This window comes from Podarcis tiliguerta (genome assembly GCF_965153285.1).
Source record: "Podarcis tiliguerta genome assembly, chromosome: 1".
Taxonomy (NCBI): Eukaryota; Metazoa; Chordata; class Lepidosauria; order Squamata; family Lacertidae; genus Podarcis; species Podarcis tiliguerta.
Genome location: NC_139534.1, coordinates 127,944,878 through 127,967,137, shown reverse-complemented (window position 1 = coordinate 127,967,137; position 22,260 = coordinate 127,944,878). Strand labels below are relative to the sequence as shown.

The window sequence follows — 22,260 nt, the reverse complement described above, 5'->3', positions numbered from 1 at the left end:
GGTCCCTGCTCCTGCCAACCTAGCAGTTCGAAAGCACGTCAAAGTGCAAGTAGATAAATAGGTACCGCTCCGGTGGGAAGGTAAACAGTGTTTCCGTGCGCTGCTCTGGTTCGCCAGAAGCGGCTTAGTCATGCTGCCACATGACCCGGAAGCTGTACGCCGGCTCCCTCGGCCAGTTACGCGAGATGAGCACCACAACCCCAGAGTCGGTCACGACTGGACCTAATGGTCAGGGGTCCCTTTACTTTTACCTTACTGCTGACTCTGGCTCCTGACACCCAAGAACAGAGACCTTCAGACGCCCATCAATGTTGAGCACCTTGACAGCGGATTGAGCAGGTGCACACACACCTGGTCACAGAGTTCCTCACTACAGAGAGATGCATTTTCCCGTTTAAATTACAGCCCCTGTTTCTAACTTTGCACCAGTGCGGTATATTAGTATATGCAAATTTGCGCCCTCTTTTTGGGCAATGCGTAAGTGGCTCGCCTAAGTGGAAAACTCTCTCCCACAACCTGCTGTCTACACCTAGATCCTGATTGCTTCCCATTCCCCCTTGGAAATGTTCCTTTATTTATCCCACATTATTCTCCATCCGGAAACAAAAACAGTAATGCTATATTCTGGGTGCAATTTTGGGGGGAGGGCAGGGGAGGCTCTAGCTTGCCTAAATACTTTATTATTCACATTAGATAGCTTTTAGGGTGCTTTCCATCTCTTTGTCTTCCCCCCCTTGGAGGAAGAGAAATCTATAGCTGCTCCTCCACTCCGAAGGGCTTGATTTCCATTCATGCTTGTATGAACAGGAAAAGCAAGGGATAAGTTACAGCTCTCAGCAGTTTGCTTCACGCAGAGCCAAAGAGGTGGCAATGACACCGCCACCTTCCGAGAGGAAAATTGCTGATTTACTGGATTGCATTAAAGGGGCTGCAAGCTAGTTCACAGCTCCGAAAGGCAGAAGGTAAGAATTTATAGCAGTCCCACCTTGCTCTTCCTCCAGGGAGCTCAGAGAAGAGCGAGGGTTCTGCCAGCCACCAGACTTCTTATCTTTGCAACTGCATCGTGAGGTGAGCCAGGCATGAATCACCAGCCCATGGGCTGGATGTGGCCCCCTAGGGACTCCCCCACCAGACCCCAGTGTCTCTGCTAAGGACCCTCGTACCTACGGGGCCGCCTCTCCCGGTATGCCCCACGGAGGACCTTAAGGTCCATAAATAGCAACACTCTAGAGGTCCCGGGCCCTAAGGAAGTCAGATTAGCCTCAACCAGAGCCAGGGCCTTTTCAACACTGGCCCCGGCTTGGTGGAGCACTCTGCCTCATGAGACCAGGGCCCTGCAGGATCTGATTTATTTCCGCAGGGCCTGTAAGACAGAGTTGTTCCACCTGGCCTTTGGCTTGGAATCAATTTGATTCCCTCCCACTCTTTCCTTTCTCCTGTTGTGATGGAACTCCTATTTGGGGACTTCCCTGGGTTTTTTCTGGCCCACGTAGGACCAGTCTGGATAGTTAGCCTTGGTGAAGACTTGACGTTTTCATCCCCCAAAAAGGTTTTGGTTGAGTTTCCACTGAAATGAGGCTGCATTTTAATGTTTTAATGTTGTATTTTAATCTAGTTTTTTAAGCTGTATTTCAATCAATTGTTGTTATATTTGGTGTTAGCTGCCCTGAGCCCGGTCTTGGCTGGGGAGGGCAGGGTATAAATAGAATATTTATTTATTTATTTATTTATTTATTTATTTATTTATTATTTATTATTATTATTATTATTATTATTATTATTATTATTATTATTATGGTACATGGGAAAATAAGACGAGCACTGCATTACAGGCGGTTGGACTAGATGGCCCCCGGGGTCCCTTTCAACTCTACAGTTCTATGATTCTATGGATCCATGCTCAGAAGGGCTAACCTTCTTCTTCTTCTTCTTCTTCTTCTTCTTCTTCTTCTTCTTCTTCTTCTTCTTCTTCTTCTTCTTCTTCTTCTTCTTCCTCCTCCTCCTCCTATAAAAAGTGGTGGCCCTAGACAGATCTGCAGTACCAAAATAATTATTTCGTACATCACCATTCCAAATTTCACACGTGGATTTTGCTTTCCATGTGAGGAATTACCCCTCCCTGTGGAAAATGTTGATTTACGTTCAGCTAAGGAGTAAGAGCTCTGGAGCAAGCCACCGTTTGCCCTATAAATGGCTTCCCCTGCTGGTGAGAGGAATAAATCATGGACCCTCATTCTATTAACAGTGCTAATGGACATGCATTGAATGTGGACACATCATAGCAGGAGTGACTGCATGGCACCCATTGTCCCTGTTACATCTGAGGACTGATGCAAATTTAACCGTTCCTCGTGAGAGATGTAGGTGCTCTGGGGTTTACGTTGCAATATTCACCTAAAGGCCCTGTGCATACCAGGGATGTGTGTATTATCGTCTCGTCTACGGACAATCATGTTTTCGAACAGCTCCGAGCTTTTATAAACAAGCTGCTTTCCAATTGGACAAAAGGGTTATTTATTTTGGCACTGAATACCCCCTTCTCCCCCCCCCCATGCGCACGCATTTACCCGATTGGCTGGCCCGAATCTCGCTTGGCATAATAATGAGTGTGCGGCTGCAATTCAGCCCTTCTGAAAGGAGGGCATGTGGTGGCCACAGGAATTGTAACCGAGTTTATCGATACCGGCATGCACACAATGGAAATCAAATTAACGCAGAACAATGGGGCAGCTCAAACGGAGCCAGCTGCCACCATCCCGTCGAACTGCATCGTAATTTGTCCGAGGGAAAATTGGACACACAGCCCCTTATGAGGCAGACGGCCTATTTTTAGGAGAAGGCTGGAAAGGACTTGGCCGGGTGGGATAGGGCAGGGTGTTCCTTTGTGCAATGCTTATGGCAGCCAAATTTCGTGCTCCGGGTTTTGGAAATGGGAGGTGCTGGAAATTTAGGAATCTCTCAATCTGAGGCCCCACCCCCTGCACAGTATAGGGATAATACTGACCCATCTTACAGGGTTGTTTTAATATTTGTGATGAGTCAACGGACATCAAGGAGCTTGGACACAAAGTGCTCAGAGATAGAATGGGGTTGTGTGTCACGGATTGGTGGGAGGCACCATCTGGGGAAGCCCCAAGGGCATTGGTGACCAGTGGTCAAAGGGAGAAGAGGGAGCAGACCAGAAGGAGGTGGTGTTGGAAGCCGGGGAGGTGACAGGGCTTAGTGAGCAGGAGGAGCCTGTGGCAGAGAGCAGTCCAGACTCAGAAGCAGAAGAAGAGAGGGGCCAGGAGACAGGGACGAGACATGTGGTATACCTGAAGGAGCATCTCCACCCCCATCGTTCAGCCCGGACACTGAGGTCCAGCTCCTAGGGCCTTCTGGCAGTTCCCTCAATAAGAGGAGGGAGGTTACAGGAAACCAGTCAGAGGGCCTTCTCGGTAGTGGCGCCCGCTCTGTGGAACGCCCTCCCATCAGATGTCAAGGAAATAAACAACTACTTGACTTTTAGAAGACATCTGAAGGCAGCCCTGTTTAGGGAAGTTTTTAATGTCTGATGTTTCATTGTATTTTTTTATATTTTGTTGGAAGCTGCCCAGAGTGGCTGGGGAAACCCAGCCAGATGGGCGGGGTATAAATAAATTATTATTATTATTATTATTATTATTATTATTATTATTATGCTGTTGCTGCTGAAGAAGCCAGGGAGTCTCCCCCTCCTGTTACAACCAGCTCCCCTTCACCCTGATCTCCCATAACATGGAGAGAAATGAAGAGGGCAAAGCGTAGAGAAACAAGACGAAGGAGCCTTAAAAGAGCGATGGGAAGGCAGGGACCTTCCTCCCTCACAACTGCCTCTTCCCCTCGGTCTCCCAGAACCAGAAAGGGCATGAAGAGGGTGGAGCAAAGACAGGCAAGAGAGTTGAGCCTCAGATCACTTGGGAAGGAATTGGGGGAGGAGGCGGCCTAGGGAGCTGTGGGGAGGCTGGGAACTTCAGGCCTCGCAACTGCCTCATTGGGGCAAGACCTTCTTGGAAGAGTTGCTGTTCTCACATGGCCTGGCCTCCTGAGCTGTATGTTCCTTCGAGTAAAGAGTTAACTTCACGGTAACCGTGTGGGTTATTGCTGGCCTGCTCCTGGCACCCGCCCCGGAAATATGAAGGGGTGAGGACCCTCAGACGCTGGGGCTGAATGCGGCCCTCCAAGCCTCTCCATCTGGCCCTTGGAAGTCTGCCCAAACCACACCTCTCACTGGGCCTTGTCTGGCTGGATTGTGTCATTGATCTCTGATAATACCCTTGGCTTGCCTGCATGGAGGATACAGAATCATTGAATCTTAGAGCTGGCAGGGACCCAAGGGTTTTGTAGTCCAACTAGTCAACATTGTGCGGATTGATGCAGGAATCTCAGCTAATGCATTCACGACAGATTAAAGGTGAGTACAGAAAGCAGCCCACCATACAAAGCTAAAATTTACACATTGCTGCACCCATTTTGCTTCTGGCCTCGTCCACTACTGCCAGGTGGCCCTCGGAAGATTGCCCAGAACTGGATGTGGCCCCTGGGAGGAGAGTCTCCCCACTACATTATTTGCCTCACTGTCCTATGTGGCAAAATTACATAACTTACATGACGAGACGGTCATTATGTCGTTATTCCACCTCGTTTCTTTCAAGGAAATGCAATGTGTTTGGATGGGTGTGGGAAATGTAATCAATAACCTAACGTTTTATGGGCTGAAAGGTACAACAGCGGCCAGCGCAGGACCGGTTTGCACTGTGGATATCTGACAATTAAGCAAACCCTGGCAATTTCCACTCACTTCCACTTCCAATGAAATTCTCTGGCATTCCTAGTTGTAGACCAGGTGAACCTTGACAACCTTGGACTAAACACAATCATTTTCTGCAGGCTCATATTTAATTCCCTGCCAGCAGGGCCGGGTTTAGGTTTGATGAGGCCCTAAGCTACTGAAGGTAATGGGGCCCTTTATATGTCCAGCTGTCCTTTGTCAACAACAAATTGTCACTGTCAGAAATGAGCAAACCAGTGATCTTTGAGGGAGCAGGCTAGCAGGCGGGGCCCATGACTTAAATCACAGGAGCAAACACAACACAAAACACTGTTGCTGTATGTAGGATTTACAGTGGTGCCCCGCAAGACGAATGCCTTGCAAGACGAAAAACTCGCTAGACGAAAGAGTTTTCCATTTTTCGAGTCGCTCCGCAAGACGAATTTCCCTATGGGCTTGCTTCGCAAGACGAAACGTCTTGCGAGTTCTTGCGAGTTTGTTTCCTTTTTCTTAAAGCCGCTAAGCCGCTAATAGCCGCTAAGCCGCTAATAGCTGTGCTTCGCAAAATGAAAAAACCGCAAGACGAAGAGACTCGCGGAACGGATTAATTTCGTCTTGCGAGGCACCACTGTATTCTATTTGTTTTTTATCTTATATTTTGGAAATGTACATCCAGGTTTTTTCCTTTAATTTTTTGGGGGGCCCCCAAGAGAGGGGAGCCCTAAACTATAGCTTGTTTAGCTTATACATAAATCCGGCACTGCCTGCTGGGGAGCTGTAAATAATCATAGAACTATAGAGTTGGAAGGGGTCCAGGGGTCATCTAGTCCAACCCCCTGCAATGCAGGAATCTCAGCTACTAAATAATGCTACTACAGTCATACCTCGGGTTACAAACACTTCAGGTTGCGTTTTTTCGGGTTGCGGACCACTGAAACCCAGAAGTACCAGAACGGGTTACTTCCGGGTTTCAGCGGTCACGCATGCGCAGAAGCGCTAAATCTCTCTTTGCGCATGTGCAAATGTGCCAAATTGCAACCCCTGCATGCGCAGATGCACCGCTACAGGTTGCGGACGCTGCGGGTTGCAGACATGCATCCCGCACGGATCACGTTTGCAACCTGAGCGTCCACTGTAAATAACTTTATTAGCAACACCACTAAGAAATGAGTGGTCAGGGGTTCAGACAAACACAGAGTGTGGAATCCATGGGGTAAAATGGACCACACAGACCCATTTGTGCCCCACTGGTACTCCAGTCAGCACATTAGATGTGGCACACGGACTCTGACTGTAAATAGTTTTTTCCTTCTCAAAAGCCAGGACGCACCAGATGCCTCTGAGCCTGAGGTTGCAAACCTGCCCATTAGGACCGTCCCAAAGGTAAGGGCATTACTTTAGCGGTTGGTTCCCAATTTGCCCAGAACCCTACACTTAGCAAAACGATTCTTCCAGCCCTACCAAACCACTATTATTGAGACAGGTCGCAGAAAGTGCAAAATAAACCCCACGTTTACAGGCCCTTGCAGAGAAGGGGGCAAACTCCTCCTGAGCAAAACCATCTGTGCACTTCTAATGAGGCAACGAGGAACGAAACACATCTCTCTCGGCAGCACCACCACCCTGCGGATACAGATGGTTTTGTGCAGCGACCTGTGTGCCTGAAATGCAAACTTTGGTTTCTTCCGAAAAGGGCAGGATGGGCGAAATACGCTTTATGTCTCCCGGAGGAGGCGAAGGGCAGCATCTCCCACACGGTGCTGCTCTGCGCCCCGTGAATTTCACAGTTCAGGAGGACAGAGAAATGCAAGCTGCCACAACTGTGCAGTTAATGATTACGTCGGTGTCGGGCGCATTAACAACCAGGCCTATTGAGGCAGGTTACGAGGGCTTTCGAACCAGGCCTTGTGCCTGGAAACGGTGCCAAGTCAACTGTTCTGAATTCAAATGCGCGTTGCTGTGGCAACGGGGATAACACCCCTCTGTATGCTCCGGGCCCCACACAAAAGCCGCCTCTTTGGCTCAGCAGAGCAGTTTAATCCAAAGCATACACATACTTTATAAAAAATACTAGAAACTCTTGGTGGGCCTGGAGGAGGAGGAGGAGGGTCCCAGCTGACCTCTCGCCATGGAGGACAAGAAATCAACGGGCGCAAAGGATGCAGAGGGCTTTGAAGCTTATCCCCCAAAAGTAGAAAGATTGGGGGCAAGTTTAAACTACAGGGCAGGCAAGAGAGATGAACCCCAATTCAGCCCCAGAACCTACTTGTTAAGGACATCTTTTGCTGTCATGGCTGCAAGTAACTAATGGTATGGCTCAAAGGCAGCTCAGAGAGAGAGATCTCAAATTCCCAAAAGTACAATAGGGGACATAATTATAGGGGAATTATAGGGACAGAAAAAACTATACTGTATAGAAACTTATTCACGTATGCTACTACAGCGGCGAGAATGTTACTCGCCCCAAAATGGAAAGAAGCAGAAGTCCCAGCAAAGGAAGAATGGATACTAAAACTTACCGGAAGAGTAAGAAATCAAGACAACAAACTGCTTATAAAAGAATGGAAATAGTTTGTTGAACATTTACAGATACAGTGGTACCTCGGGTTAAGTACTTAATTCGTTCCAGAGGTCCATTCTTAACCTGAAGCACCACTTTAGCTAATGGGGCCTGCCGTGCCGCCGGAGCACGATTTCTGTTCTCATCCTGAAGCAAAGTTCTTAACCTGAGGTACTATTTCTGGGTTAGCGGAGTCTGTAACTTGAAGCGTATGTAACCTGAAGCGTATGTAACCCGAGGTACCACTGTAAACTGTAAACAGATAAGAACATTGGCAGGATTATTGTAATAACCTGCAGTTTTATAAGAGTATATATTTTAAGTAGATGAATAAATGAGCAAATTAAGTTAATTTGGATATGCAGAAGATATTAAAAATAAATTCAAGCAACCGCAGAAAGAGGGGGAAGGAAGTCAAGTTTTGAAATGTTAAAATGATTGTGAAGTTGGTGAAATGTATAAACCTGAAAGGTATAAGTAAGTAGTTTTATTTTATTTTTTAGAGAGAGATCTCAGTCGGGGGGCAGTAGGCAGTAGGTGAGGCAAGTTTTCTTCCTGGCCGCACTGGGCGTTAGATCCCCCTTCCTTTCTAGGGAATCAGTACCTTCCCATTCCTATTAAAAACTGTAGGCTTTTACACACCTTACACTGAGCACAGGTACAAGGTACCTAAACCGTTCCCAAAACACGAGGAGTAAGTTAAGATTCCTACAGGTGTGCAAGCATGATGTGGTGTGAGAGTATATGGGCTTGATTTGATGGGGGGGGGGAGAGAGAAAGGTGAGGAGATTTAGCATGTTTCCTTTTTCAATCACACTCATAGGATCATAGAGTTGGAAGAGACCACAAGGGCCATCGAGTCCAACCCCCTGCCAAGCAGGAAACACCATCAGAGCACTCCTGACATATGGTTGTCAAGCCTCTGCTTAAAGACCTCCAAAGAAGGAGACTCCACCACACTCCTTGGCAGCAAATTCCACTGTCAAACAGCTCTTACTGTCAGGAAGTTCTTCCTAATGTTTAGGTGGAATCTTCTTTCTTGGAGTTTGGATCCATTGCTCCGTGTCTGCTTCTCTGGAGCAGCAGAAAACAACCTTTCTGCCTCCTCTATGTGACATCCTTTTATATATGTGAACATGGCTATCATATCACCCCTTAACCTCCTCTTCTCCAGGCTAAACATGCCCAGCTCCCTTAGCCGTTCCTCATAAGGCATCGTTTCCAGGCCTTTGACCATTTTGGTTGCCCTCCTCTGGACACGTTCCAGTTTGTCAGTGTCCTTCTTGAACTGTGGTGCCCAGAACTGGACACAGTACTCCAGGTGAGGTCTGACCAGAGCAGAATACAGTGGCACTATTACTTCCCTTGATCTAGATCCCCTTCCTTTCTAGGGAATCAGTTCTTTCCCATTCCTATTAAAAACTGTAGGCTTTTACGCACCTTACGCTGAGCACAGGTACAAGGTACCTAAACCGTTCCCAAAACACGAGGAGTAAGTTAAGATTCCTACAGGTGTGCAAGCATGATGTGGTGTGAGAGTATATGGGCTTGATTTGATGGGGGGGGGGAGAGAGAAAGGTGAGGAGATTTAGCATGTTTCCTTTTTCAATCACACTCATAGGATCATAGAGTTGGAAGAGACCACAAGGGCCATCGAGTCCAACCCCCTGCCAAGCAGGAAACACCATCAGAGCACTCCTGACATATGGTTGTCAAGCCTCTGCTTAAAGACCTCCAAAGAAGGAGACTCCACCACACTCCTTGGCAGCAAATTCCACTGTCAAACAGCTCTTACTGTCAGGAAGTTCTTCCTAATGTTTAGGTGGAATCTTCTTTCTTGGAGTTTGGATCCATTGCTCCGTGTCTGCTTCTCTGGAGCAGCAGAAAACAACCTTTCTGCCTCCTCTATGTGACATCCTTTTATATATGTGAACATGGCTATCATATCACCCCTTAACCTCCTCTTCTCCAGGCTAAACATGCCCAGCTCCCTTAGCCGTTCCTCATAAGGCATCGTTTCCAGGCCTTTGACCATTTTGGTTGCCCTCCTCTGGACACGTTCCAGTTTGTCAGTGTCCTTCTTGAACTGTGGTGCCCAGAACTGGACACAGTACTCCAGGTGAGGTCTGACCAGAGCAGAATACAGTGGCACTATTACTTCCCTTGATCTAGATCCCCTTCCTTTCTAGGGAATCAGTTCTTTCCCATTCCTATTAAAAACTGTAGGCTTTTACGCACCTTACGCTGAGCACAGGTACAAGGTACCTAAACCGTTCCCAAAACACGAGGAGTAAGTTAAGATTCCTACAGGTGTGCAAGCATGATGTGGTGTGAGAGTATATGGGCTTGATTTGATGGGGGGGGGGGAGAAAGGTTAGGAGATTTAGCATGTTTCCTTTTTCAATCACACTGTTAGTCCTCTTCCCAATTCCTGATGTCACAACTTTATATATGGGCAAAGGAAGTGGGGTGCCGTTTGCTATAACTGCCATCCTGGACTTCTGGACATTGGAACTCTCAACTATATAGAGAGGAGGAGGAGGAGTTTGGATTTGATATCCTGCTTTATCACTACCCAAAGGAGTCTCAAAGCAGCTAACAATCTCCTTTCCCTTCCTCCCCCACAACAAACACTCTGTAAGGTAACCACTACACCACACTGGGATGAGAGAAGAGGGTTCTGCAACATCATATTGTCAAACTGCACCCTAGAAATTATTAGGAAACGGATTTTAAAAACAAAGCTGCTGATATCATGTCTCTGTGGCATGCCTATGGATTTGGGGTTGAAGATAGAAGACAACGCACCCATCGCATTTAATATCCATGGCGGTTTTCAGTTGTATTTTAATTGCTTCTTTTATATCTTACGTTGTTATGCTACCCTATAAGAATTTGGAATGCATTATATAAGAACCTCCTATCGGAAATAAAAGCAGCAATAAAAATGCAGTTAGAAATCATACAGTATCTAGCGCAGCCTATTTATTGCAGCTGTTACAACAGGCAGAAAACTCATTAAGTCGCTAAGACCCTCAGCCATTTTCAAGTGGTCTAGGGGTGTTTGTGTGTGTGTGTGTGTGTGTGTTAAGCTTGGGAAGGACTGCTCTGCACAAATGTGACAACATGTAATACTGTGTTCTGTTCTGGCTGCCTCACCTCAAAAGGGCTACCGTAGAGCCGGAAATGGTCCAAGTGATCAGCAGGAAGGAGAAACTGCCTAATGAGGAAAGGTTACAATATGCTTAAGTGGGATTCGTTTGTGGGGGGAAATGTGGTCCGCCGTGTGTAGAAAAAAGAGAAAGTGGTGAAAAGTTTTTCTTCTCCCTCCCCCCAAAAAACTTAGACCCACAGGAAAGGCAGAAGCTGAATTCACGCAACTGAACTACGGAATTTGCAATCACAAGTCATGGTGCTTGCTGTTGGGTTAGATCAGGGCTTTCCAAACTTGGACTATTATTAGTATTATTATTATAATTATTAATTAAATTTGTTTACTGCCCTATACCCGCAGGTCTCAGGGCAGTTTGCAGGATAAAATCCCAATATAAAAGCACAAAATACATAATCAAAATAAAAACAAGAACAACCTAATCACGCACACATTCTAAAAGGGCACTGAATGTCAGTCAGCCCAAGGCCTGGTTAAAGAGGAACGTTTCTGCCTGGCACCTAATGGTGTATAATGAAGGCGCCAGGTTAACCTCCCTGGGGAGAGCATTCCATGAATGGGGAGCCACTGCAGAGAAGACCCCGTTCTCGTGTTACCACCCTCTGGACCTCTCGTGAAGGAGAACAGAGTTCCCATCAGCCTTGACCACTGGTCCTGCGAGCTAGAGATGATGGGAGTTGTAGTCCAAAAACAGGTGGAGACCCAGGTTTGGGCAACCCTGGGTTAGATGGCTTTAAGGTAAAGGTACCCCTGTCTTGACAGACTCTAGGGTTGTGCGCTCATCTCATCTAGAGGCCGGGAGCCAGCACTGCCCGCAGACACTTCCGGGTCACGTGGCCAGCGTGACAAAGCTGCTCCGGCGAACCGGCACCAGAGCAGCACACGGAACGCCGTTTACCTTCTCGCTAGAAAGCGGTACCTATTTATCTACTTGCACTTCGGCAAGTCCTACACATGGAGGATAAAACTACATCCATCTGGCTTCTAGTCATGAAGGCTGTGAACAGCCAACACGACTCGGAACAGCAGCAGCTGAAGAAACACAGAGAGGGCTGTTGCATTCATGTCCTGTTTGGCCATTCCAGATTTCGGCATCTGGCTGGCCACTGGGGAAAAGAAGATGCTGAACTAAATAGGCCCTTTGGCTGATCCAGCAGAGCTGCTCCCGACGTTGTCATGGCATCAGCTTAACCAAGGTTCACTGCAAGTTTATTTGTGTGTCGAATAAACAATCACTTGTGTCGAGGGCTAACTTTCCACAGATCGCCGAAAGGGAGCTGCTCTGCTACGTAGATGACCAGAATCAGGTCATCTACTAATGGGTTCCCCACAAACCTGTGGTGCTCTCTGCACTCATCCATGGTTGAAGGCAGCAATGCTTCTGAATCTCAGCTGCTGGGAGCCACAGGAGAGGGAGTAGTCTTGTGCTCAGGTTCTGCTTGATGGATTCCCACAGGCATGTGGTTTCCTCTTCTAAATGGGCCACTGACCTGATCCAGAAGGGCTGTCTTCTGATGTTCTTATGAGCACTACAACTTGGCAGATGCCAACTTCCTCCAGGAAATCCCAGACTGGTTGGACGCAGAGGAAAGGTGGGAGGAACCAGCTGTGGAACCGCCAAGGGAAGAAGGCTCAGAGCCAGGGGATTGGTGGTGGGACAGTGATGAGTGGTCAGAGGGAGAAGATTTGGGAAGAGGAGGTGTCAGAAGCCAAAGAGGTTTAATGGGCAGGGCAGAGTCTGGCAGAGACTCCAGAATTGGATGCAGAAGCTGAAGCAGGAGAGGAGCGAGGCCAAGAGGCAGAGATGAGTCAGACTGGTGAAGAAGCAGAGGTGTCTTGCCTTCTAAGCTCCCCTCCCCCTAGTCTCCCAAGACCAGGAGAGGTATGAAGTGATAGGAGCAAAGGCAGGCACACTGGCATAGTCTCAGATGGCTTGGGAAAGTTCCAGGAGGTAACAGGGCTGAGTGAGCATGGGAAATCTGTGGTTAAAAAGAGAAGTGTGATGCGGCAGCTAAAAAAGCCAATGCAATTCTGGGCTGCATCAATAGGAGTATAGCATCTAGATCAAGGGAAGTAATAGTGCCACTGTATTCTGCTCTGGTCAGACCTCACCAGGAGTACTGTGTCCAGTTCTGGGCACCACAGTTCAAGAAGGACACTGACAAACTGGAACGTGTCCAGAGGAGGGCAACCAAAATGGTCAAAGGCCTGGAAACGATGCCTTATGAGGAACGGCTAAGGGAGCTGGGCATGTTATCCTGGAGAAGAGGAGGTTAAGGGGTGATATGATAGCCATGTTCAAATATATAAAAGGATGTCACATAGAGGAGGGAGAAAGGTTGTTTTCTGCTGCTCCAGAGAAGCGGACACGGAGCAATGGATCCAAACACCTTCTAAGGTGGAGCAAGAAGATTCCACCTAAACATTAGGAAGAACTTCCTGACAGTAAGAGCTGCTCATTGCTTCTTCCGCTCCTGACTCTGTGGGAGTCTGAGTGTTATCTGTGTAGAGATAAGATGACTGCTTAAGCAACTGTAACACTCATGCAGTCCAGTAGCCTCCGATAGTCTTTAGTTTCTAGTTTGTATTTTAGTTTTGCAGTAGTTGTAAAAGAATAAAGAAGTTATGCTTCAGAGCTGTCGTCCGTGTAGCTCATACTCTGCTGTGCTCTGCTGACTTTGGCACTGAGTTTGGTGCTCACAGCTCAAAGTTGTGAGTCCACTGCACTTAGACCTGCTTCCCTGCAGTGGAAGGTCTCTGGAAGTGCTCTTCCAGCTCGCCTGGCCCAGTCAGGGCTGAAGAGGTTGAGCCCAGTCATTGGTGCCGCCGGCTCAAAGGCGAAGTTGACAAAGTGGCAGAGATGAGTCCAACTGGGGAAGAGGCCCAGGGTCTCCCCCTCAGAGCTGTCAAGCGTCCCTTATTTGGCAGGACAGTCCCTTATCCCAGCGCCATGTCCCGCTGCTGTCCCTTATTGATAATGTCCCTTAAATTTCCTGGGTTTCAAAGGAAGCAGCTCCTCTCCCTCCCTCCCTGCCGGCCAGGGAGGAGGAAGGCTCCAACTGTGTTGCTTGGCTGCGTTGCTCACCCAATAAGGAGTCTAAGAACGACTGGGGGGGTGGAGCTTGCATGCCTTGTGCCGATCAAATCGGCCGCGTTGCCTGGGGACTCGCCTTTGCTCAGCGCTTCCCAGCAGAGAGGTAACGGTGGTTTTCCTTGCTGCATCCCCTTTGCCGGGTTGCTGCGCTATGGGAACCACCGCTTGAGGCTTCGTTTGGCTGCTGGTTGACTAAAATCCCTTATTTTGGCTGCTGATCCCTTATTTTCGAGGCTGCTGGTCCCTTAATTTCAAATCTGTAAGTTGACAGCTATGCTCCCCCCTCCTGCTGCGACAAGCTCCCCTCCCCCTGGTTTCCCAGAACCAGCAGAGGAGTGAACAGGGCAGAGGTGAAGTTAGCTTCACACAGGCACAGTCTCAGATTGCTTGGGGAAACCCTGGAGAGGAGGGGACTGAGGCAGCTGTGGGGAGGTGCGGACCTTCAGTCTCAGCAACTGCTTCATAGGGGCGAGACCCGCCGGAAACGAGTTGTTGTGCTCATTAGGCCCGACACTCCTGTACAGATCGTGTTTTTGCCAATACAGGGTTAACTCCAACTTGGGCAGTGTGATTTATTGCTGGCTCACTCGAGTCACAAATCAAACACGCAACGCTACAGTCTGAGTAATAAGCATCCCTTTATTCGCCGACACCATTACAAAAACTGATTACATTAGCAACCAAAAAAAGGGGGGCAGGGGAGAGAAGGGGAGGGGAGGAGTGTTTAATTGAAGGTGGAAGTCAGAGGCCGCTACTCCCCAAAATGTATCTAAGTAAAACAGTGTAGACTGTCAGTATTAAAACGTTACTGTTTACTGCTGCTGTTACCACGTCAGGTGGGTGTGTCTGAACAAGTTTTACTGAGCATAGTAAAGACAAGAGGTTATACGTTCACTGTAGGCTCCAGGAATGTAAAGCTCTAATTTATCCAAACTGTTTTGTTTATTTATTTATTTATTATAAAACTAAACTCTGGAGGTGTCTGCAGAGTCTTCTTCTTCATCATCTTGTTTAAATCAGTAGTCTAACAAGGAGTAGAAAAGACAAAACTCTGTTCAGTGTTTGACGAAGTAGAAAGGGTTGTGAACACATAAATAAGGCTTTAATTTGGCAAAATATAAAATACAGTGCCTTCTGCTACCCCCAAATTAACGGTCTCCCCATGATTTCATTCTGCAAAAGAAGAAGAAACAAAAGAAAAGAAAGGTAAGGTAAGGTAAGCCTGGGGGATGCATGAGAAAGTAAGCTATTGCAAAATACTTCTTTTAAAAATTGTTTTTATACACTGAAAAAGGAGTCCTACAACTTTAGGCTAAAGTAGGGTTACATGTAATTCCTCCAGATAGAAGAAAAATAAAGCGGGAAATGGCAGCCCAGGCTTTCACTGCGCCAGTTCATAAACAATGGAACTCCTTCCCCAAAGAGGGGCACCCAAACATCTTCACTGTACAGCTTTCGCCATATTATTTCATTTATTTATTAAATTTATATTCCCACCCTTTCGCCCAAAGGAACCCAGGGCAACAAGCACACAAACCATAAAGCACCTAAAAAACAAAACAAAAAAATCTGCAATACAGATGGAGACCTTGAAAAGGTCTCTACTTAAAAAGGCTTCTTGGAAGAGGAAGAAGGTCTTTAGTAGGCATTGAAAAGCCAACAGAGGCAACACCATATTCTAAAGGAATGCCTCCTTACTGCAGCAGAGCTATTTAATTTTGTGGGCCCTACCACTTTGGTTGAATTTATACTGCCCTGTTCCATTTTGAACGGTTTTACTTGTTTTATAAACTGTTAATGATTGTATCTGCCTAAAATCATGGTATATGGTACCGTTGTAACCCAGCCTGGAATCTTATGGTGAGGGGCAAAAAACTCTTATTTATAAATAAAGAAATATCGAGAAGCCTTTGAAGTTTTAAAAAATAGGAATCAGGATTTTTTAAATAGGGGAGGGAAAAGGCACAATAAGCTCAAATTCAAAACCCGCTGAATATTCAGAGCTAACACATATTGAAAGTCAAAAGTGGCGTTTCAAAATTAAAACTTTTCTAAACACACTTTCCTGTGTTTATAATATTTTGCTGGGAGCCACCCAGAGTGGCTGGGGAAAGCCAGTCAGATGGGCTGCATATTATTATTATTATTTTATTCTGCTGCCTGGTCTCCCAAAGTTCTTTTTACCAGGGCCAGCCTGTCCCGTTTTGCCGCCTGAGGCAAAGTCAAAGACGACTTCCAGCAAGATCTCGTTACCGTATTTTTCACTCCGTAAGACACACTTTTTCCCTCCTAAAAAGTAAGGCGAAATGCTGTGTGCGTCTTATGGAGTGAATGGTATATCTCGCAAGAGTTCCATGAAATCTCGTATAATCTCGCTGGAAGCTACCACCGCCACAAAACCTCAGCAGCAACGGTGGCAGGCGGGGTACCTGTGGCAATACCACCCTGTTGTATTCCACCGCCCGAGGCAGCTGCTTCGCTCCGCCTCATGGGTGGGCCGGCCCTGCTTTTTGCCCACCCCCAGAAAATGCAGCTGGTGACCCTCCCTGGAACTCTCCTACCTAGTAGCTGGTAGTGTTCTTTTCCTTTCGCAAGCAGTTGGCTGACTGACGCAAGCAGTTTCTTGAGATGGGCAACGTCCTGGCTCATGGCTACGTTGAGGCTTTTATCGGGTCCTGCCTAGAGGGGAAAGGAGGGGAGAGAAAGCAGTTAGCAAAGAGGAGTTGCGGCGGAAGGAACAGCTTGAGAGTGGGCAGGTGGGGAGATTTAACACTGAATTTTAGAGTGCAGGGTAGGCAATCAGCCAGAGGCCGAAGGGGCTTGCCATGCCCAAGGCTGCACCACTTAGACATCTCGAACGAAAGGGTGAAGCCCCTCCTTTGGAACAGAACGAAGAGCAAGGCAGGCTGCTGGTCTCCCTTCTGTTCTCCAAGTGGTCCCCAGGACACAGCAGGGCAAGGACACTCTCAGGTCTACTGCACAAAAAATAAAATGAAAATAAAAAATCCCTCTGCGCCGAGAACTAGCACGCCAGGGGAGAAGGATGGGATAGAACTGCTCTCCCCTGGCATGCTACTATTCTGTGTGCGTGGATTGGTTTATTTTTAATGGAGGGTCATTCGCTCCTGTAACCGCCACCACCACCCCTGCAATCTGAAGTGGAACAGCCCAGGCACAGCAAGAAGTAGGCCTTGATGCAGAAGCCCCAGGGCAAAAGGCCCCTAGGGTCCTTCATATTAGGTTCCAGCTTGATATAATTTGCAACCGGGAGGGGAAAATAAATAATAATAATAATAATAATAATAATAATAATACCTTTATTGTCATTGTACAACCTGTGTACAATGAAATTAAACGAGCCTCCCCCTCCCCAAACACTCAATCTCTTATCAAACAACACACCACCTTGCAAGTCAATTTTGCTATGTTATTTTTCTTTCAACAGCCTAACAGCCCACGGATAGAAGCTATTTTTTAGCCTGTTAGTACGGCTGATTATACTACTGTATCTCCTGCCCGAGGGTAGAAGATTAAAGAGGTGATGCCCGGGGTGCGAGTCATCCCTGAGAATTTTTCTCGCTCTCCTAAGGCAACGATCCCTTGCAATGTCATCTAGTGCAGTGTTCCCCAACCTTGGGCCTCCAGCTGTTTTTGGACTACAACTCCCATCATCCCTCGCTAGCAAGACCAGTGGTCAAGGATGATGGGAATTGTAGTCCAAAAACAGCTGGAGGCCAAGGTTGGGGAACAATGAGTGGTCTCAAGGGACAGCCCATGATATCATGTGCTATATTCACCACCCTCTGTAGAGACTTTCTGTCTGTGGCTGTCAGGCCAGCATAGCACACTGCGATACAATACGAAAGGACACTTTCTATTGTGGACTGGTAAAAGGAGTTCATCAGTTGTTGTTTAACATTATTCTTTCGCAAGACCCTGAGGAAATGGAGTCTCTGTTGGGCCTTTCTGACCACCTGAGTTATGATGATTTTCCAAGTTAGGTCCTCACTAAGGTGAACTCCCAGGAATTTAAAGGAGGAGACTCTCTCCACACAGCCCCCCCCCAATAATATACAATAATATTCCCCTCTCTTCCTCCAGAAGCCCAACATCATCTCCTTTGTCTTACTAACATTTAGGTGCAAATTATTCTCTAAGCGCCATGTAAATACTTTTCGAACCTCCCCCCTGTACGCTGCTTCATCTCTGCCCGCAATTAGGCCCATTATGGTAGTAGCATCTGCAAACTTAATAATTACTGTGGATGGATCAGATGATTTGCAGTCATATGTGTGCAATGAGTACAGGTAGGGACTTAGCACACATCCCTGTGGGGTGCCAGTGCTAAGCTTCAGGGAGGTAGATATAACAGTCCCAATCCTCGCTGTTTGTGTCCGATCCCTCAAAAAGTCTTTAATCCAGTCACAGATGGTAGAAGAAAGGTTCAGATCCGTCAGCTTTTTAATAAGAATGTCATTTCTACCTTTGGTTGGAAATGAGTTGGGCCTGCCGATATGCAGCTGCCCTGCCACCTGCTGGTGGGACAGAGCAGCACTGGGCCTTCGTTCCATTCATCCAGAGTTGCAAACCACACACACACACACAAGTACAAGGGGGGTGGGGGTGGGGGACACAACAGTGCTGCGTGACATCTTCAGATCTCTAAAAGTGGCCCTCCAACCACCACGGGCCTCAACAGCCTGACACAAACGCACTGGGAGCCAGCGTGGTGTAGTGGTTAAGAGCGGTAGGCTCTGGCATCTGTTGCATTTCACCCACCTGCCCCTGAACCCAGGGCAAGGGCATCTCCTGCTACTCGCTACACACTGAGAGCCAGTGTGGTGTGGTGGTTAAGAGCGGTAGTCTCGTAATCTGGGGAACCGGGTTCGCTTCCCCGCTCCTCCACATGCAGCTGCTGGGTGACCTTGGGCCAGTCACACTTCTCTGAAGTCTCTCAGCCCCACTCACCTCACAGAGTGTTTGTTGTGGGGGAGGAAGGGAAAGGAGATTGTTAGCTGCTTTGAGACTCCTTAGGGTAGTGATAAAGCGGGATATCAAATCCAAACTCTTGTACTGTGCTGAGCCACCCAGTCGTAAAGTGACGCGGAACGGGCTGGGACTAGGATTCCCCGTTAGCAGCCGTTCAAAAGCAGAAAGTAGTCTGGGTCTCAACTGAGGAAAACGTGGGCAATGTCTAGGCAGAGAGGAGTGCGAAGAGGCAATCTGAACCCATGGCTAATTGGCTCTGCCCTTTTGCTTACCCCCTTAATGAATACAGTGGTACCTCGCAAGACGAATGCCTCGCAAGACGAAAGAGTTTTTTGTTTTTTGAGTTGCTTCGCAAGACGAATTTCCCTATGGGCTTGCTTCGCAAGACGAAAACGTCTTGCGCCTTTTTCTTAAAACCGTCAATGCATTCCTATGGGAAACCGTCAATGCATTTCCTATGGGAAACCGTGCTTCGCAAGATGAAAAATTCACAAGACTTTCGAATTAATTTCGTCTTGCAAGGCACCACTGTATTACGTCTTCCAGTATCTCTGCAAAAGTGCCGTGCAGGCAGGACTGTGCAGAGCTGGAATAAGCAAGCAATCATTCCGGCTGGTAGCCAAATACAGCCATTTGGCCACACACACATATACACACACACACACACACACACCAGTGAAGTTGCTGCTGAAGGATTCTGGTAATGCCTGCGCATCTTATGGCTTTTATATGCCCAAGGTAACACTCACCGTCTGTGAGGAGACGTCACTGTTCTCAATCACATTGGTGTCCCCTGCGGCTTTTCCTATTTCCCTTTCTAGAGTAACGAGCGATTCCTGGGCCTTAAGGGAGAAACAGCAGAGGCAATACTTTGAGTATTATTGTGCGTTTCATTTAGGAATCGCTTCCTGTTGTTAGGCGCCCCAAAGTGATTAACAATATAATGAAAGCATCTAAAAAACAGATACACATATAAAAGCAGGCAAAACAATTGCATGTATAAACACGGTGTGTGTGTGTAGACAAGAACAGCACATACATAAAATCAACTCAATTCAACATGGACACCAAATGCGATAAAAACCTCCGTGCGGAAGGCTTGTTGAAATAGTAAAAGGTAAAGGGACCCCTGACCGTTAGGTCCAGTCGCGGACGACTCTGGGGTTGCGGTGCTCATCTCACTTTATTGGCCGAGGGAGCCAAAGTTTGTCCGCAGACAGCTTCCGGATCATGTGGCCAGCATGACTAAGCCGCTTCTGGCTAACCAGAGCAGCACACGGAAATGCCAGAATGCTGATGACTGTTTTTGTGGGGTGGGGCCTTGGAATGCAGTATTTGAAAATATGCAGCATGGATACAACAGCTGTGCTTCCAGACACAGGTGTCATGTGGGCTCCCTTAAATCAGGAATACAGGAGTAGCTATGACTCCCTCTTGAGCATCCCTGGGCCAGCACTTTCTGTGAGACACAATCTCACGAGCTGCACAAATACAGGGCGATGCAAGTCTCCATCTGGGCATCTGAAAGTGATGTGCTCTAGGCGATGCTTTCACCCTTCTTCACAAATGCTCTTGAGGCAGCCAAAGAAGGAAGCAAAATGGCATCACAAGCAGCCTAAGATCACAGCAGCCAGATAAACCCATAAATAGCCAGAGATTAAAAAGTCTTTGCCTGGTGCTGGGAAAGACAGAGGTGGTGGCTCCACAACACAGTCTTACAGTCACATCCTGCCTAATTTCTGAAAGGGAGACGCACACCAGATAAGCATTTCAAGACACCATCCTAATGCACAGAAAGCTTGACATGGCAGAAGGGGACAAAACAGGGCTTTAAAAATAAGCACAATGGCTTTTAATTAGAATGGAATGGAATCATAAAGGGACCCGAGGATCATCTAGTCCAGGGGTCTGCAACCCGCGGCTCCGGAGCCGCATGTGGCTCTTTTTCACCTTTGCCGGGGCGGATACTAGCGAGGGGAGGAGGCGCACTGTGCGCCCCGACACTCTCCACTGTGGCGGGCACTGTACTGGCTGTGACGTCGCATGGGGGTGGTGCATGCGTTAGTCATGCACCATCCCGACGTCATCTTCCCGCCCGCTGTCAGATCGTGGCTCCGGAGATATATTTGTTTTAAATATCGCAATGGTTTTGCGGCTCCCAGTTCTTTTTTCTTCGGAAATGAGTCCAAGTGCTCTTTTTGTCTTAAAGGTTGCAGACCCCTGATCTAGTCCAACCCCCTGCAATGCAGGAATGTGCAACTGTCCATCCGAGGACTGAACCTGCAACCTTGACATTATCAGCACCGTGCTCTAACCAACTGAGCTAATTTTTCTGGGAGAAACAGACCTGGGGCTAGGGAAGCTGTTGGAGAACAGGTGAACTGTGTTCCCAACAGCCTGTCCCTTGTTCACAACCTCGAAGCAGCATTTTGGAAAGGCTTTTCTGAATAGCCTTAAAAAGGAAGCCCCACAGGAAACACACGGCAACAGCGTAGCCTAGAGGCTGGCAAAGGACAGATAACTGTGACCAGGACTTCTCTGTCTGCGAGGGAGCCATAACTGGCACAGTAACTTAAGCTAGAGGAAAACACTGTGTGACACAGGCTGCAGTTGGGCCTCAAGCAACAAAGCACTGTATCTTTGATTCCCCCTAGACCACTTAGACCCATTCCTTACCTTAGGCAAGTCAACTGCTAGTTTCTGCCTCTCGCTCTGATCAATTTTGAGTTTGGATAAAGTCTCGTTCAGCTGGGTTTTCAGCTGCAACAGATAAGACAAAGCCAGTTGAGCACATCCCTCTTGGGTGAGAACAAGGGAATAAGAGGTGGCTACAAGTATAAACACACACACATGAGAAGGAAGAGTGAAGATTAGTCATCAAACATGTACTACAAGGAGAGTTGGGCAGCAAAGTGAGTCCATCTGCAAGACAGATGAAAAAGAACAACTACAGAAAGCTACAGGTAACTATAGAGGTTAGAATCAGTGAGAAAATTCTAAATGGTTATGTTCTCCAAGCCTCAACAGTCTTATCAGGGCATTTGCACGAAGCTTTTCACAAGTGAGCATCTGCTCCACAGATCAGGTCCAATCATCATCAGTATTTTGTTTAAGGAAGCCTTAAACCAAAACATCTGGACGCCACCAAAGAACTGAGGAACAGCAAGTTGACTAAAGCCATTGGCACTCAGCCTCTCTCCCATTTTCTTCCAGGGAACTCACAGGCTACCCCTCTGAGTTAGCCAGAACATCTAATATCTTCATAATTTTACTCACGTGCATCCAAAATAACTTGTTCTCGCCAAAAAAGCAGTACCCCCAAAAGTTTGTAATAATTAAGTACCTGGTAATTTTCAGAGTTTTTCAAATATGAGACCTAATACAGGTTTTTGCACGTGGAGAGACATAAAGGTGAAGCCACCTTCACCCAAAAATGACAGGATGGGGGGAAGTCACCGTTTGTAATGACATTTTCGTACTCTACATGACCCTCTGTGATGCTCAAACTTTCGTTCTGGGTTCTGGAAAACTCACAGCGACCCAGCTGGAGGCAGTTCAGCTTGAGAGTTAGTTATATGAAACAATTCCATAATGCCAGAAGCTTCAGCAAAGCAAGGCTGGTCTGGTTTCTTTTCGATGCCCAACAGGCAGTGGCT

At 47.4% G+C, this 22,260-nt stretch overlaps 1 protein-coding gene across 9 annotated transcripts in view; it reads right to left on the bottom strand.

Moving 5' to 3' along the window:
- Window positions 1–14,234: 14,234 nt before the first annotated feature.
- KTN1 (kinectin 1) overlaps window positions 14,235–22,260 on the bottom strand; it is a 105,964-nt gene continuing 97,938 nt past the window's right edge. For all 9 annotated transcript variants that reach the window (XM_083433742.1, XM_083433736.1, XM_083433739.1 and 6 more), the window contains 4 exons: window positions 21,281–21,364; window positions 19,354–19,446; window positions 16,177–16,294; window positions 14,235–14,788 (listed from right to left, as the gene is read on the bottom strand). In XM_083433742.1, the coding sequence (XP_083289868.1) occupies window positions 14,784–14,788; window positions 16,177–16,294; window positions 19,354–19,446; window positions 21,281–21,364 (300 nt within the window). In that variant the 3' untranslated portion in view covers window positions 14,235–14,783. The remainder of the gene's footprint in view (window positions 14,789–16,176; window positions 16,295–19,353; window positions 19,447–21,280; window positions 21,365–22,260) is intronic.